Consider the following 17,876-nt stretch of genomic DNA (forward strand, 5'->3'; position numbering starts at 1 on the left):
GAGGCGGGCCAGCAGCGCCTGTCCTCCCTGGTCTGGCCGATTCCTGCAGCCCGGCGTCCTGGCTTCGTGGCGTGGCTGGGAAGACAGGACTATCTCTCTCCGCGGCTCAGCGCCGCGCCAAAGTGTGAAGACCCCAGACATTCTAGGTCTCTCCACTGCTGGTGGGCGCTGAGGTTGCTCCGTACAGCGTAGTGAGCCCGGGGCGGGGCGGCGGCTCCCACACATCCTGCGGCAGTTCCGTCTGGGCCCCGCCTCCTCCTTCCTCAGCCTGCTGTCGCGCAGGGCGGTAGCCAGCGGCCTCCGGGAGTGACCCCTGTGCACAGCGCTTCACCGACAGGACAGCTGTGGCCCTCGGCTCCGGCTCCGTGCAGCGGCCCGCACCCTTCCCCAGCCCTCCCTGCACGGGGAGAGAAGTCGCTCACAGGAGACCCCCGCCCATTCTCCTTCCCAGTAACCTGAAGCCAGGGGCCGGTGAGAAGCCGCCGTCACCGGCTGAGCCTTACTTTCCTTCCACACGACCTTTCCAAACCCCTCCGTGTGCCTCTGCCCACGCACCCTGCTTCTGGGGAGCCAGCACCCAGCTTCCCCTCCCCTCTGCAGGCTGCCCAGGCGCCTGGAGCTGACAGGGAAGGGAACTTGTCAAGTCCAGGCTGGACATTCCCCTTCCTGCCACCCAGTTTCTCTGCAGCCCTCCGTGTCTGGGTAGGAGCCTTTGACAGGGACTCTCAGAGTCAGCAGAAGAAAATGTCACCCATAATCTGGGGCCGGTTTTAACTGAGATTATTTATTTGATGAGTTTCCTACAGCGACTCCATGGGAAATGTACAGCACCCTCATTTCGTGCAGATCCCTCTGAAGCACCCCACTCCGCGTGGGCTCTGACTGCTCCTCCGTCCGGGGCAGACTCACTGGGGCTGAGGGAGGAGCCGGACACTGGATGACCCCCTGCGTCTGTGAGGGACAGGGATGGGGCTACACCGGGAGTCACAGCGCCTCCCGACGCCTGCCTGTCACACTCCGTCCATAAGCGGCCCCTGACACTTGGCCTCTGATGCTCTCGGATGTTGACGGTGGAAAATCTTTCTCGGAGACAAAGACTGTCTGTCCTCACCACTCCCCCGGAAGTGTGTCTGTGTGCCCGGGGACCCCGCCGGAGAAAGCCGAAGCAGAAACCGGCTCGGGTTTCAGGAAATTGGAGCCCTCCGGGGCTTAGCTCTGTGAAGCCAGAGGCTGCTTCCTGGCATTGTCTCGCTCCACACAGTCACCGCTCACAAGTGTTCAGTGCCAGCCCGGGACAAGGAGCCTCCTAGGATGTGGGCCTTCCAGTGCGAAAATGGACAATCTGGCTCACCTAGGGTGAGGACCCTCTTTCTCCCTTCTGGCTCTAAGTCTACAGGACATCTGTGAGCTGCTCTGGCTACTCTAAGGCCATCTTGTTGCTTTACAAGCTGGAGAAGCCCTGTGAACCTGGCTTGACGATGAATTCTGTCTTTTGTCTGTATCTATCCATGGGGAGATTCCCCACAAATAAACCTGGGCTCCTGGCTTCTCCTCAAAGAATCAGAAAGGCTGGCAGCTGCACCCACCCACGCTGGGCCGGACATGAGCAACCCTGGGTCCAAGGCACCCAACTGTTAGTCTGTCCAACCTCTGCCAGCGTCTCGGCTGAAATAATGCATATGGTTAGGACGGGGCTTGGTACACGGGGAGTCCTGGGGATATGCACAGCTCGTGTAGCCTCTGGTTCCCACTTAGTAACTGCCTCTCAACTCAAGAGCACTGCAGTCTTCTGGCAGTGAAAAGAAGCATGGACCTGATACAGCGACGACAACCTCCGAGCATGACTCTAAGTGACAGGGCCATCACCAAAGGCCACACGTGAGTGTGTGATTCCACCCGCAGGAGGCTGCAGAACAGGTCAGTCCGTGGAGAAAGAAAGTAAATTAGACAGTGCCGGGCCTCGGAGGGAGGACAGGGAGGTGGCGATAGCTAGGGGACTCGGAACTTTTACTGACTGTAGAGGTGGCTGCGCAACTCCGTGCCTCTACTAAAACCACTGAATTAGCCACTTAGTACAGCTGCTTTTAAAAACTGTTCGGCAGCCAAGCTTACTGCCCAGTGCAAATGCGGCACACTGGGAAATACAATAAAGCACAGAGGGGTCTCAAGGATGCCTGGCAGCCCCCAGTGGGCCCCAGACTTCCCCATGACTTCCAGGTTTGCGCCCTGACACTAGCTGCCCCAGCCTTACAGGGTCACCAGCTCCGGCCCTGGGACTTGAACACAGCTGAGCCCTCCCCGGCGTCTCCTGCAGTAAGAAAGCTGCAGTGCCGGGCAGCTGGATTTGCTCCTCAAAGAGATGCGTCCCAGTCCTGACCCTCGGTGCCCGGGAAGGTGGCCTCTTCGGCGTGGAAGCCCTTTGCAGGTGTGAGTGAGGGGCCAGAGGAGCTCGCCCTGGAGTCAGGTGAGCCCCATCCGGTGACAGGCGTCCCCACAAGAGACAGGACAGGTGAGGACAGAAGCAGAAACGGAGCGCTGCGTCCACAGTCCGAGCACCGAGGGCTCCGGCAGCCGCCAGTGTCTGGGAGAGGCAGGGAAGGCCCTCGGGAGCCTTGCATAGCCAAGGCTATGACTCTGACTCCGTGCAGCCTCCCTTGGACTCCTGGGATGCACTCTTACTAACCACCAGGTCTAGGGCACTCTGTCACAGCAACGTCAGGCAACTGCTGTGGGACTGGTGATGTGATGTTAAGGCAGGGGAAACTGAGGCACAGAGAGGGTGGTGGCTGGGGATGGGTGCACCACTCAGGAGTGGCGGCGTGGCTGGCACAGGCGGCCTGGCTCCCTGAGTGCCTGCCGCCTGGGGCAGATGCACAGAGGCATCGGGAGGCCCGCGCAAGCGGATGGCAGAGGCTCTCAGCGTCCTCCCCTTGTGATTAAAATCACCTCCTGGACCTCAGCGATCTCCTGTCCTCCATTTGCCAGGAAACCCGAGCAGCCCACAGCTTCCTCCCTTCACCCTCGGAAAGGAAAAGGCAGGATGCTGTTTTTTGTGGGATCCGGCCCTGCAGACGGCTTTCCTGAAGTGAGGCCTGTTCCCTCCTTGGGTTGCAGGTCCAGAGGGTCCTCCCCAGATCTGGAGCACTGAAGGAGACCGGAGACCGCGCTGGGGACATGGCTCTGGGGGGCAGGAGGTCACCGTGGCCACTCACAGGCTCAGCAGCCAGTGCTGGTCTCGGATCACAGAACCCCCTCATTCACATCTGTTTGCAGGGACAGGACAGGTACACGGGCCCAGACCGGGGGAAAATCCTAGTTTTACAAGGAACGTAGAGGAGTGGGATGTTAAGGACTTGTAATGATACGTATGGTGACAATTAATTTAAATGGTTGGCAACCCAAACCCATGTTATCTTCATTCACTCGATCAAGCCTCTTTTTTCCTTTCTTTCCTTTAAAAAAAAAAAAAAAATTTACAGCTTTTTAAAAAAAATTTACTAAAAATTTTAGTAGTGCACAGCTATATTCCCAGCACTCGGGAGGCTGAGGCAGGAGGATTGCAGTGAGTTCAAGGCCAGCCTGAACGACATAGCAAGACCCTGTCTCAAAAAATACATAGATAAATTTTGTTTTGTTTTGTTTGGGTTGGTGACAAGATTAAAATTAGCCTCCTTGCCAACTGCTTTTCAGTTTCTCTTCATAGAAAGATTAAAATCAGTGTTGGGGTGACAGTTCAATTTGAGTCCCCCTCAAAAGAGCATCATAAAAGTATAATATCCAAAAAATGGGTTAAGCCAAGTCTTCCCAGGGTAACCGATTCAGGTCTGGAATGTTAGGGGAATCAAAATGCCGGGGCTGCCCGTGACCACACCGCAGGGCAGAGGCCCAAGGCCAGCTGTGGCCTCCGTGGGGGGCGCTCGGGACGTGGGGCAGGCAGGGGTGTGGGGTTAGGGAGCAGGTCGGCGGCTTCCCACCTCGTTGAGTGTGCGCATTATACATGCACACGCTGGCGGCTCGGCTCGCAGGCTCAGGGAGAACAAACCCCTGGCACAGGGCCGTGACGCGCAGCTGGTGCGCCACCAGATGTCGGCCCTCACCCGGAGCAGAAGCAGCCCAGCCCCTCGGCAGGCGCAGGAGGGAACACAGTGCTGTAGCTGGGCAGCAGGGCACTGCTGGTCACAGGCGGAGAGGCTGGGCCCCACGCAAGCCTGAGAAGTGGGGGAACAAACCAGGCGTTAAAGTCACCTGCTGCAGCGCCTCCTGCAATGAGCTTTCCGGGAAAGAGGAAACCACAGCGACAGAGACGGTCAGGGATCGGCCGGGCTGGGCGTAGGTGCACAGGGGCGCGGCCACCGGGGACCTGCAGGGAGACTGGAAGGCGCGGAGCTGCGCCACCGCTCGCTCGACACCCCGAAAACCCACTGCCCGCGGGGTGGGGGTGGAGCCGCCAAGGGCGCCCAGGCCTGGCCGAGCTGTGGCCGCGGAAGCCGGGGTGCACTTTTGCTGTGTTGTCAACCTCGGCCACTAGGTGGCAGTGTCACCCACTAGTATTTCCGACAGGCGCAGCAGGCCCGCCTGGCGCCTCTGGCCTTCGCTGAGCCCCTCCGGGTCTGAGTCCTGGTCCAGCCTCTGACCCTGCTGCGGGACACCTAGGGAGCCAGGCGTGGCTGCGCCCGAGCCACCATCCAGAGTCCCACGGGTGCGGGGCCTTCCCGATGTGTTCACTGACCAAAGTCTCCGCGTGATGAAAACTCTTGGCGATTTTAAGGCCACCGAGGATATGCCCTCCCCATCTATCTATCTATCTATCTATCATCCCTCTGAGGAAATCCTTCGATATCCCCTCCTCTGGTGGCCACCGGTGTGACCTGGAGCCGGCCATCTCCAACGCATCCCTCTCCACCCAGCACGCTCACAGCACAGCTGGGGCAGATTCTGCCCTTGGGACTGGCTTTGAGGCACCCTTGGTTCAGGGCAACAACATGAACATACAGTGCAGTAAACATTTAAACCTTACTGCAGCAAGAGACACACTGCCACGAATGCCCCGAGACCCCCTCCTTCTGGACGCTCTTGCCTGCCGCCCTGGCCGCTTTCCGCAGCAGCTCTGCAGCCCTCTTTCCTCGTGTCTCCAGCTCACTGCTGTGGCTGCCTCCATGTCCTGAGCTGTTGCCTTCAGAGCAAACTTTGGCTTCAGGGAGGAGCCAGGAGGCTCACGGGGCCAGATCCGGTGAGTTCGGTGGACCAGGCCACGCGTCAGGCTTTTCTGAGCTGCCTCTTTCCTTAGGGTGGTGCTTGGCAGTGGCAGTTGCCTTATTGTTTAACACACATGGCAACGAGGGGTTGAATGGAGGGTCTCTGACTGTGCTACATTTTTAAACTTTAAATATTGACTGATAGTTTGCTCACACCTTGTACTTAAGTGATACAAACTAGCACTGCTAACAGTGAGAGAGACTCAACTTTGGAGAAATAAAGTACCCATTCCCCAGCTGCCTCGTTTCTCAGCTAAGTTGCTGAGTGCTGCAGACCAGCTGCAGTCGATGTAGGGTAGGAAGGGGAGATGTCCTGGGCCAGCGATGAGAAAAGAACCTTCACAAGCAATGTTTAGGTTCCCTCTGAGAAATCTCAGGGTCTGATTTATTTTTATATCTTTAAGCAATAGCTGGGAGGCACTGGACGGAACATGTTTACATTTTAAATTGCCTTAGCAATTTCTATTGAAGTAAAGGTTATTTTTTTGCTAAACAAAGTACAATTCCTCTAAGCTGTTTCATTTCATTGAACATCACGAATACATATTTAAAAATTACAATTGTCCCCTTATTTACCCACACCTAAACAGAACAGAAGGTAACTTAATCAAAATCTTTATATCAGCGGGGGTACAAGCAAGATTTAATCAACTAAGTGTCAAACTTGTGGTCGCCAGCTGGCCCTTGAGAAACTGCACGATGGTTAATATAGTTTGCTATTAGCTCTCTATTTTTCTATACCTCTATTCATCTTAACTAAATGTCATTTAGGTTCATAGTCCATGAGCAGGAGATATTTACAGCACTTTGAGAAATACTGAGTAACTTGTCTCCTTAATCCATTTACCTGTCTTAATGTTCTTTCTTTTTCCCATTTTCCACTATTTCTTTCATGGAAAGTCTGTCTTTCCAATCTCTTCATAAGACCCCTTTAGTAAAAAGAATGTCAGCAATAAGCGGGGGAGTCATAGTAGTGGGGAACAGAGGGGGTTTTAGGAGAGGTTTCTTTAGGAGTGGATGTGGCAATAGAACTAAGAGAAACTGGAATTTGGGACTTGTGAGCCAGATCAGATTTCAATACATCATTGCCAATTTGCCTCGTGGAGAGTTTGTTGTTAGTCACAAACACAATGATTCCTGTGACCAGAGTAACAATTATAAACATTATGGCAAGAAAAAATAAAACATGAGGGTGCGATGTGTTCCACCCTTTCTTTCCCCCAGCTGGAACTTTGTCAAGCAGCAATGGAGGTCAGTGGGGCTTCGCCAAGGAACACTGGCCGCCTCTCGGGTCGCTGAGGCCGCGTACTCCGTGTGCCGCCCCAAGGGGGCTCCGTCATCACTCACTCACGCGTGACTCCCCACGGATGCTGCCTGCTGAAGCTGAATTGCTTTCTTGTTCTAAGTGGCTGTGTTCGGGTAGCTTCTCCATCTTGCATTAGGGGCAAATTGACAGGCAAGCCGAGTCTGTGCCCCGCACCTCAGCTCTGCGAAGGGAATGGATTGAGAGTAGATGATTCGGGACCCAGCTTTCCCTGCGGTGCCGACCCGGGGCGATTGCCGTGTGGCTGGGAGCCGCAGAGCTGTCAGCGCCTGTCCTCCAGGCGGGGACTCCGGTGCCTAAGTGGTACGCGTCCTGTGCCTGCCCGCCCTCCTCCCTGGGAACTGAGGGAAGAGCGAGAAATCTTGCTTCGAAGTCCACATGGCTAGCGCACGAGCAAGGCGCCACTCGGGGGGGCCGCGCCTGGGTCCCTGCTGTCATCTGGGCCAGGACCGCTGTCCTGGACGCTGGGAGCCCGGCCTCTGGCTCCAGCACCACAGGTCCCCTGGGCTTCTTCGGGTCCATCCCTGGAGCCCGCTACCCTGCCCTGCTCACTAGGCCCTCTCCTCAGCCCTTCTGCCAAAGCTGCACGGGGTTCCTGCCCCTGTGCACCCCGGGCACCGCTGTGGAGCATCAGCCTCCACGGGCACCTTGCAAGGCCAGGAGCAGGGGCCCCTAACCCGGTGTCCGCACAGGGCCTGGAGATAGGTGAGCTGGGAGTCCTGAGCCCCGTGCAGACCTCGCTCCCTGTTCCGTGAGGACCCTTGGTCCCCAGGGGCAGCACAGACTCCCCCACCGGGCAGAGCAGCCCCCGAGAGCACAGGGCAGGCGGAGAGGGTGCGACCACCCACCCGCTTGGGACCTGACTCCACCCGGTGTAGACGGAGCATCTGTGAGGCTCGGGTTTAGCACCGGCTGCACTTCTGCAGCAGCAGCAGAGAGGCGAGAGGTGCTTGAGGCCCAGGACAGCTCTGCAGGTCTCAAGGACGGAGAGCTCCGGCGGTGTGGATGTCGGGCGCTGGGGTCTGGAGGATGAGCGGAGCGACCCAGGCCGTCGCTGGAGGTTGGAGGCCCCGCGTGCACATCACCCACAATGAGTGTCCGAGCTGAGCGTCCAGCCGAGGACGGCCCTGGGCTTCCACCATGGACACAGATGCGGGTTAAAAGGGTGCAGTCGTGAGCCAGAAAGACACAGCCAGGTCCCGGGGCGGTGCCTCAGGGAGGAAAGCTGAGGGAAAGACTGGAAGACAGGACAGTGGAGATCTCAGCATTACCAGCTGCGTTTTCTCTTTTGTAGAGGGAAAAGCCGGAAGTAAATGCAAACATCTAAGTAGTCACAGGCTGCCTATGTCCTGCCTACGACCAACTTCTGGTCCCTCTGCTCCAGCCCCAGGGCTCTCCTGGCCCCAGATGCTCCCAGTTATGCCCAGGGCCAAGCTCTGAGTCTGTGGGCTTTGCTCCAAGCCGACAGATGACCCCAGCATCACCAATTTGACCTTTGTGGGCCCGGGGTCCCAGGGTCCCAGGCACCTGGGGACAAAAGCAGCAGGGAGTGGCAGAGCCAGGGCTGCTGGTGATTCTGTCTCCGGTCCCTGGCCCCAGCCAGCCCTGGGCCTCAGTTTCCCCATGCACAGGCGGGGGATTCCCAGCCGGGGTGCGGGCCTGTGGCCCCCTGCTTGCCTGGAGAGGCCGTAGGTTGTGGGCGGGTCCGTGGGAGGAGCCAGGCCAGGACCGGTCCCTTCCCACTGCCTCCTCCTCCTTCCCACCTTCATCTCTCCTTCCACCCTGTCTGGCTTCTCCCTCCTTCAGACACAGCTCCTAACCCACAGTCTGCCAGTCTGCCACTTCTCCTCAGTGTGTCTGTTTCTGCCCAGCCAGAAACATTTTCAAACATTTCAAAACATTTTCAAAACATTTCCAATCCCAAAACATTTTCATCCCTAGGAGAGGAAACCCAGGCCCCCAGCCCCTGACCCCCACAGACCCTCCTGCCCTCTCTGGCCTGGCCTGCTCTGGACAGGTTTGAAGGGAAGCTCGGCGTGTGTCCCTTTTCTCGGGCTTCTGTCTCTTACTGTGACAGTTCCTCAATTGGCCAGCCTGCTCGTGCGCGTCCTTTTCAGGGCTGACTCGCACTCCACCATGCACATGGCTGGGTCCGCGCTCTCTCCTCTGTATAGGCCCTGTGGGCAGCTCTCCCGCCCACCCATGGATAAATGCCCCCTGGCCAGTCACTTTTTTTAACGTTTTCTTAGTCACTTCGTAGCCCTAAGTCCTTTGCACACCCCAGAAGTAATTCTCTGCTCTTATTTATTTAAAAATTAAAAATAAAACTTACCCAGAAAATGGCCAAAGCGATTTACATTACGAGGGCAGGTGACGAAGTGTCTTCCCAAGAGCCTCGGGCTTTTTGCAGATTTGCAGTGACAGTGATTTAAAGCACTCGGTGTGACTGATCTTTTCCCAAAAAACCACAGAACTTTCTCTGGCGTGCACCGGGGCTGTGCAGGGCAGGCAGCAGACAGGAGCAGCGCCGTCAGCACCACGTGGTAGCTTCCTGTGTCCACCTGCAAGCGCCCGCCCCATCCCATCTGCCCACGAGCACTGGCCGAGCCCCCAGGCTGCCTGGGGCAGGAAGGGACCAGGCTCACGCAGCAGCCGCCAGCCTCTCCCGAGCAGCCCTGGGGCAGAATGAAACCCAAGCCTGCTCCCCTCGGCCTCGCCAGGACCACACAGGGTCCTGTACCTCCTCAGCAGTGGCCTGGTCTGGAAAGGTATCTGGGAGGTGCGACCAGCCCTGTCAGTAACTTACTCACTCACGCACGCACGCACACACACGCACGCGTCTTTAACCCTTCACCTTCGCCACCTTGGATCTCGGCCTTGGGCTTCCCTCGTCCAGAGCCGGAGAAGCGGCCTCCGTGGCCCTGAGCCCGGTCCCTGGTGTTCTGCTGTAGATCAACGCCCGGTGCAGCGCCCAGAGAGGCGGCTGAGGAGGACGTGTCCCCGAGTCCGGGGGGAATGACCGTCCCGAGAGCTAGGGAGGGCATCGGGATTCCACACAGAGAAGCCGCTCACCAAAGCAGTAGCCAGGACAGGACCGGGACTTACAAACACACGGGAACTTGGGAGTCTGAGGCAGCGTTCGAGGAAGCTAGTGTTTTCTCTAGTCAGTCTGTGACCACAGAGGATGCCCTGGAATCGATTGGCCAGTGAAGACACCTCATCCCCAGCTCACGAAGACCCCGCTTCAGATCCAGCACCAGGCAGAACAGTGAAACCCCAAGGGTCTGTGTGCCCTGCTAACCCCAGCCTCAGGCGCCTGGGCCGAGAGCTGATGTGCTAGTTCCCCAGCGAGCAGCTGCAGCCATCCCTGCAGCGCTGTCAGCTCCGGGCTCCTCTGGTGACGTGGTCCTGAGATTTACAAGCTGCACTGCCCTGTGGACCCGTCCTGGGGTTCCTGAGCCCCCTCCTCCTCTGGGTGGGGCTGGACACTCGAGGCCAGCAACAGGTGGACCAAGGCTGTAGGATGCAACACAGGTCCTCGGCTGGGTGGCCGGAAGTGCGGGGTGTACTTCCTCTGTCCACCTCCGTCTGGCAAGGCCTTGGCCTCCACACAGGCCGTGGCCGCCCCTGGGTCCCAGCGCACATGGGCTCAGTCTCTTGGCCTGGGCAGAGCGCTGAGCCCTAGGGCTCGCCTGGAGCTGGTCTCAGGCTGTGGCCCTCCCAGAATTCTGGGGACCGTTCCGGACACCCGCCCCAGCCCCTGCTCCCCTCCACCCCAGCTGCTGCTCCTTCCTTCCGCACCGCCTGGCCATTGAGACCTCGGACAGGGACTCCTGGGTCATGTCAGGCCCACCCGGGTCATCCAGCACCAGGCCCCCTCTCAGTCTGCATGCAGCCCCCTCTGCAGAGCCTCTCTTGCCCGGCCTGGTGACAGCAGGGTCATCTGGGGCAAGGGGTGGGCGGGGACTTCTGAACTCACTGCACCCACTTCTTGCTCAGGGTCCCCAGGCCGGACTCAAGTTTGCAGTCCAAACCTGTCGTGTCCCTTCCGCTTGAAACGGAATAAGCACTCTCTGCTGTCAGAAGCTAGGAAGGGGCCGGCGGAGGCTGGAGGGCCCGGGCTGCAGGCCACTGCCTCAACTCAGTTCCTAAAGCGGTGCTGCAGTGTGAAGGGGAGCTGGCAGGGATCTTGGGGTTCCCGAGACCGACCGGTGCCTACAGGACCGGGGCTCCCTTGACCCCATGTCTGCTTCTCTCTGCAGGACACGGAGATCCTGAACACAGCCATCCTCACGGGCAGGACGGTGGCCATGCCTGTCCGGGTGGTGTCGGTGGAGGAGCACGGGGCGGTGACAGACATCTCGGAGCAGGTGGAGTGTGCATCCGTGGACGAGGATGTCATCAAGGTAAGCGGCCGGGGCAGGGACAGTCTGGCTGAAGAAAGTGCTCCACCCGTGTGGCCCTTCCAGCCCTTCATGTTGGCGTCTGCAGACCTAGCAGCTTTCCTGGTCTCCTCCCCGCTCCCTCCGTTTTTTCCTTTCTTCTTCTCTGTGTTTACTCACCCACAGATTGGCAGTGCATACATACTGTGTCTGATAGATCAGGGTTTTGTTTTGATTTGACTTGCTTTTGTGGCACTGGGGTTCGGGGTTCACGGCCTTCCTTCACACTGAGCTACAGCCCCAGTCCTATTTAGTTTTTGTTTTGAGACGAGATCTCACTGGCTGGGCTCGAACTTGGGACCCTGCTGCCTCCACCTCCCAGAGTGCTGAGATTTCAGGCTGGAGACACCGAGTCAGCTTCATACAGTGATGGGGGAGGCTGCTCAAAGGGTGCAAAACCCAAACTGGGTAAGAAGGGCCCTCCCGAAAGGGCTCCCCCAGCCCTAGAGATCTACTCCAGCCAACCAAAGCCAGGAGGGAAACAAGACCTAGAAACAAATATCTCTCGTTGATGCAGAGCAACCCTCAGTGACTCTGAAATGATCCGGACGTGGAGCCCACTGCTAATGCCTGGGGGAATGCCATCAGGGTCGTCAGGGGAACGGCACAGTCAAACTGGAAACTGCCTCCTGAAAGGGCGGGTTGGATGCCTGGCTGCCAGCGGAGCAGGGCGGAATCTGAGTCGGCCAGAGCAGGGTGTGGGGCCAGCGGCTGGCATGCATGGGCACAGCCCGAGACTGGCCCGGCGCTGGCTCTGGTCCGATGGGGCCACAGATGCCACCAGCTGGGTGGAGCAGGTTGGCACATGGTGGGGGAGGAGAGGGCTCCGATGCAACCAGTGCCGAAGCTGGAGTTTCCGGTTGGTCCGGAATCCACAGGCTGGAAGCAGCTCTGCAGCAGAGGCAGGAGAATGATGCAGAGGTGACGTGGGAGCAGCAGCCTCCGAGGTGGGGACACTGAGCCCGAGAGCCAGGGACTCTCGACCTCCGAGACCTGGGCACTCGGGCCCCCCACCCCGGACAGGGTCTGCACCGGGGCTCCCGGTGGCCCCACACGGCCTGTGCTTTCTCGGAGGCTGCCAGGCCCCAGTGAGCACGGAGTCAGGATGTGGAAGAGGGTGCGAGATTCCGACCCTGGCTGGAGGAGTCATGGGCTGGATTTCCCTGCTGCCTGCCTGGCACCCAGGGCTTGGTTCCAGCTAACGGATCCCAGGGAGAGCTGCAAATAGCTGCACAGGCATGAGTGGGCCGCCTGGTCCCTGCGGCCAGCCGCATCCAACTCTGTGGCCCACATCAAGACCTTCAGGAGCGTGGGGCTGTGGACAGGTCCTCCAGAAATATTTCAACAGCTGTCAGGAAAACAGGACGGGGGACACTGGGCAGCAGGCATAACACGTGTGCTCTTAGAGAATCTCAGTGCCCAGGCGGTGCCGGCTTAATGGCAGCCTCGACGTCCTGTGTCTCTTCTCTCGCCTGTTGCTGGGTGTCACTGGGAAGAGCTGTACACCCGCGGGTCTCGGCTGCTGAAGCCCCCATCGGCCTCAGCCCTTGTGTCCTAGGTTAACATGTTATGGGGCCGAAACTGAATCAAGCCAAAAGCAGAGGCGGGTTTTTGTTTAGTTGGCTTGGGCTTGGGTTCCTACAGGTAGAAAGTAAGAGATTCTGGCTTCAGGGATGGCTGGATCCAGGCCCTTGAGTGAAGAAGTGTTTCATTTCATTTCTGGCTGCACTTGGCTCAGCATCCTCTGTGCTGACTGAATTCTTGGACAAAACGTGCTGCCCAAGACAGCTGCAAGGAGCTCTCAGGCACCATCTTTGCAGGCAAAGATCTAGCAGAAAAGAGCAGGCACTTTTTGCCTAGCCTACTCTGGATACTTCCTGAGATGCCCTGATTAGGCCAGGCAGTTCCTGTGTTCACCCCTAAGCCAATGCCATAGCTAGAAGACCATGAAGCTCTGATTGGCTTAGGCTACGGTCACATGATCCTGCTCTTCCCACTGCGGGTGGAGCTTGAGCCCAACCTCTAGGCTGTGGCCAGGAAGGGGCAGGTGCCCTGGAGTGACTTCAGGGAGCCCCCCCCTCCCCTCTTTTGACTTGTTGCTGCCCAAACACCAGCCCCCATTCCTTAATTTGTCCTGGGTTGTGGAAGTGGCCAGCTGCATCCACTTAGGAACCATTGTCCTCCATGCCGTTACCAAGCCCACATCTGCCCTGTCGGGGCCTGGCTGCCTGGGGGCTTCGGTGAGGTGCTGCCTGCCTGGGCTTCTCCGAGGAGGCACTGACTGAAGGACTCAGAGAAGAGCCCCAAAGTTAGCACTAGATGTGCAGAAAGCAGAGAAGCAATGATTGCAAATCAGGGCTCCGAGTGGAAGCATCTGACCTGTGAGGGAGGGGCTGTGTGCGAAACCAAACCTCAGTGCAGCTCAGTGTCAGAGTGCTGGAAAGCGAGCGTGGACAGCACCAGAGGGAGGCACGCTGTGGGCCGAGCACCTCCATCAGGTGTCACTGCCCCTGGGCCCAGCCGCAGCCCTGCTGTGAGGCCACTGCCTCAGGATAGACAACCTGCCCTGTGCCTCCAGGGTCCAGAGCCGCCAGCCCAGCTCTGACCCCCACCTGCTCCAAACGTGGATCTGCAGAGTCCACTGTGCCAGGCACACCTCTAGGCACCATGGGTACAACACTGAACAAACGGGTGAAAACCTTGAGCTCCAGAGCTTATGTTCTGTGAGGAGGACAGGTCACAATCCCAGGTGAATACACGGGGTCCCAGATGGCAGCTGGTGACAGGGAGGTGACACATGGTTGAGAGGAGGTTTTGTGAGTGCAGTTTTAAATAGGAACGCCAGGCTGGCTTCAACTCACAGTGATCTTCCTGCCTCAGCTTCCGAGTGCTGGGATTGCAGGTGCGCGGCACCACCCCGGCTTCCAGCTTCCGGCTTCCCGCTCCTTCTTGCAGAAGAGCCGCTCACTTTTTGGTTCTGTGGCTCCCACTGGGAGCCGCAGGACATGATGAATGTGTCCTAAGACTTCCTCAGTCACGAGTGACACTTCGGAGCAGCAGGGACAGCGAAGCCACCGTGCCTGGCAAGTTCAGGCCTCCGCTGCCGTTCCTCTCCATCATTTATATATTCTGGAGAGGTTGTGTTCCCGCCCACCCAGGCTCAAAGGTAATAAATGAGAAGAGTCAATGGTCTGTAAATTACAACATTGATTAAAGAAGTGATTGCTGGTCTAACTCGGCTCGGCGATTATGCTAATTCCTGCCCACATCCGGGACCTTGGCTGAAATTGCTTTCCACCCCTAATCAGCACGGGGATGTCTTAAACCACTCCTGACCCGGACTGAGAAGAGCATCCGAGCATGGGCTCCCAGCAGCTCTGGCCATCGTCCCTAGCAGGTGGAGGGAAGCCCTGGATTGGCCATCCGTGGCCCCGAAAGCTGGGGAGCCACAGTCCATTGTTCAGCACTGGATGTCACCTGGTGGAGGCCACAGACCTCAGAAGGACTCGCTCCAGAGTGCACAGTCTAGCAGGAGACGGATAAGCAAATCAGCAGTTGGAGTTTAGTGGAGAAACAGAGCCTCATTAGCTCCGAGATGTGAAGCCAGGCGGTGGCTGGGCACTGCTGCCGAGGAATCGGCTTTCTGTGCTCTCAGAGGAGCCAGTGACCCTACAAAGGCTACGAAGCACTGCCCGGGAGCTTGCTGGAAGCTTTCAAATTAGCTTCTTACATTTCTGCCGGGTTTGCCTCTTACCTCTTCTAAGTCTCGCTCCCAAGATCTTTGATGTTGTCCTGAAGCAGATGTCCTCATGAAAGGAAGGATCTCTTCATCTATCCATCTTTATGTCTGTCCATCCATCTGTCCATTCACCCATCCATCCATCCATCTATCCATCCATCCACCATCTGTCTACCTAAACATCTCTCCAACCTTCTATCCTTCCATCCTTCCATCCATTCTTCATTGACCCATCCATCCTTCTATCCTTCCATCCACCCATCCATCCACCGAGCTATCCATCCATCCTTCCATGCATCCATTCATCTGTGGATCCATCCACCCATCATCTCTCCATCTCTCCATCCACCTTCCATCCCTCCCTCCCTCGATCCACCTGTCCATCCATCCCTGTCTTCAACCTTCCATCTCTATCCATCAAATACTCACTTCACTGAGCTCCTGCTTCATGACCAGCTGGATAAGCAACTAAGAGATTGGAAGATGAATGTGATGTGGTTTCCGCCTTCAAGGATGTCACATTTTTCAGAAGTGTTACAGACGCCTGGGGCCAATTTAAGTCACATCCATAAACTTGGGCATGCAAGGCGGATCGCACTGTCTCCCTGTAACTCGACTTGGTTTCTGTTTTCAGTCTTATACTCATTAGGGTGGCAGAGGCAGAGTCTGATCCGCAGGGTGTCGCTGTCACCAAGGCCCCGGGAGGTCGGCTGATGGGCTCAGCTCTGGTCCCTGTCCTGTGGGCAGCGTTACTGACCACGTGCGGTCCCTCTCGCTGGCCCCATCAAGTCCTCTGGCCCTGTCCTCTGAGCTTGAGACACAGGCTTCCCGCTGCCTCCTCCCAGCCCTGGGAATGGCCATGGGCTCACATGGATTCACCTTTGACTGCATAGCGTTAGCACAAAAGCCAGATGCTTGCAGGCTTTGCCATTTGTTTCCTTTGTGCATCTGATTTCTTTCTGATCCGCATCATCATTTTCCTCAGGAAACAACCTGCTAGACATGGGAAAAGGGAAGGAACACAGTTCCCAATGCCCCCGTCACTGGCAAGATTCTGCCATTCACATACGGAAAACAGATACACAAATAGCAATGGCCCAGGCGTCGGGGGCACAGCCCAGGGCAACTGATCTGGGTCAGGCCAGGCTCGTGGGGGGCCGGGGACTTCCAGCAGTGGGGACGTGTGTAGCAGGGGTCTGTGAGCAGACCGGAGGGTGCAGAGCCACTGGTGAGGACACTGCTGGGGGCACAGTGGCCTGGAGGCTGGAGGGGACGGCTGGGTGAGACCGCTCCCGGAGCAGCCCTCAGCCTGGGCGGACACCCTGAGACAGGCGCAGCCCTCCACCCGCCACACCCAGCCACAGGTGCAGCCCCGGCCAAGCGCAAGTTGGCTTTCACCCCCAGCTGCTCTCCGTCCCAGGTGGGGCGAGCCTCGCCCTGTGGGAGACAGGAGCTGCGGACGTCAAGAGGACAGCAGCAGCCTCAGAGGCGCCCCCTCCTGCTGGCTCCCTCCTTCTCTGTCCCCTCAGCCTGCTCCTTCACCCTGTTCCGGGGTCACTTCACAGTTCAACCAACTCCCCCAGACCCTCTTCTCAGGCTCTGCGTTGGGAGGAACTTGAACTGAGCTTTTGCGCTGTGCAGGGAAACAGAACAAGGGCTGGTGTGGCTCGGGGCAGAGCGGCTGCCCAGCACGTGTGAGGCGCTGGGTTCTGTCCCCAGCTCCCCAAGAAAAGAAAAGAAAAGAAAAAAGAAAAGAAAAGAAAAGGGAATGAGCTGAAGCCTGGTGCGGCCCGACTTCCCCGGCCCTCTGCCCCGTCTGCAGGTCTCCGACCACTGCGACTACGTCTTCGTCAACGGCAAGGAGGTGAAGGGCAACACGGACGCGGCGGTGAACTTCACCTACCAGCACCTGAGCGCCCCGCTGCGGGTCACCGTGTGGGTGCCCCGGCTGCCCCTGCACATCGACATCTCCGACACGGAGCTCAGCCAGATCAAGGGCTGGCGGGTCCCCATCCTGGCCAGCAAGCGGTGAGCCAGGCAAGGCCGGGCCCGGGAGCTCAGGCAGCCTGGCTTCCGCAGTGTGAGCCGAGGCAGCCTGTGTCCTCCCGGGGTCCCCCTGTCCCCCCAGTCCTCCCACCCCAGTCCTCAGAGGCTGAGGCGCTGGGACCTGCCCAGCCACAGGCCGCCTGCAGCAGGTGGCAGCTGAGCCCCAGCTACCCCATCGGGGCTCAGGGTGTCTCTTCCCCGAATGGCAAGAAGGGAGAAGCTGCTTTTCCTGGGCTTATTTCCTGCATAAATAGATCATCAAGGTTCTGTCTGGGCCTCATGGAATCTGCCAGCTGGAGCTGCAGCCTACAGGGCAAATTATGGGCTGCAATTTAACTGCATTCATGCTGGAACATGGGGTCACCGTTTGCAAAAAAGGGAACCTGACCTCCGTGCCTCTGGGGTCCGCAGGAGGCGGGCCAGGCCCCTTCTCTGGGAGGGCGGGGGTGAGGTGGGGCTTCCGGCCTGGGACCCCGGGACAGGAAGAGGGGGGCGCACTGGGGAGAGCGCAGGGCGGCCTGGGTCCCGGGGGTCACACGGGGTCACGGGTGCCCGAGGGCGTCCCCGTCCCCCAGAGCAGCCTGGAGTCTCCCCACCTCCCGCCCGCTCCGTGCCTCGGTTTCCTCTGCTGGGTGCTCTGCGGGGCGGAATGGTCTAGACCTGCGCATGCACGGGGGCCGGGAAGTTGGGGTTCGGCCGCCGTGTGTAAGGCGTTAGACACGCGGCGCGCGGTCCACAGAGCCCCGCCTGCCCCCAGGCCCACGCGCGACAGCGAGGACGAGGACGAGGACGAGCAGGAGCACGAGCGGCGGGGCCGCGGCTGCGCGCTCCAGTACCAGCGCGCTGCCGTGCGCGTGCTGGCGCAGTTCGTGTCCGAGGCGGGGCCCTGGGCGCAGCCCCGACACCTGCTGGGGCCCGGCTGGCGGTTCGACGTCAGCGCGCTGGTGGCCGACTTCGTGAAGCTGGAGGTGCCGCGCGTGGCCTCGCTGCAGGAGCGCGGCGTCCTGGCCGGCCGGGAGGTCGGGATGACGACTGTGCAGGTGCGAACGGCGCTCCTCCGCCCACCGTCA

The 17,876-nt window shown here is 58.7% G+C and overlaps 1 protein-coding gene across 1 annotated transcript in view; it reads left to right on the forward strand.

The window, feature by feature from the left end:
• The window catches only part of Tmem132c (transmembrane protein 132C), a 252,478-nt gene that overhangs the window by 226,719 nt on the left and 7,883 nt on the right, over window positions 1-17,876 (forward strand). Inside the window, exons 5-7 of the mRNA XM_013071849.3 lie at window positions 10,842-10,985; window positions 16,583-16,788; window positions 17,564-17,846. Of these exons, the coding sequence (XP_012927303.2) occupies window positions 10,842-10,985; window positions 16,583-16,788; window positions 17,564-17,846 (633 nt within the window). The remainder of the gene's footprint in view (window positions 1-10,841; window positions 10,986-16,582; window positions 16,789-17,563; window positions 17,847-17,876) is intronic.

This window comes from Heterocephalus glaber, unplaced genomic scaffold (assembly GCF_053883595.1).
Source record: "Heterocephalus glaber isolate CG9 unplaced genomic scaffold, H.glaber_assembly_v1.0 deba00001687, whole genome shotgun sequence".
In the NCBI taxonomy this organism is placed as follows: Eukaryota; Metazoa; Chordata; class Mammalia; order Rodentia; family Bathyergidae; genus Heterocephalus; species Heterocephalus glaber.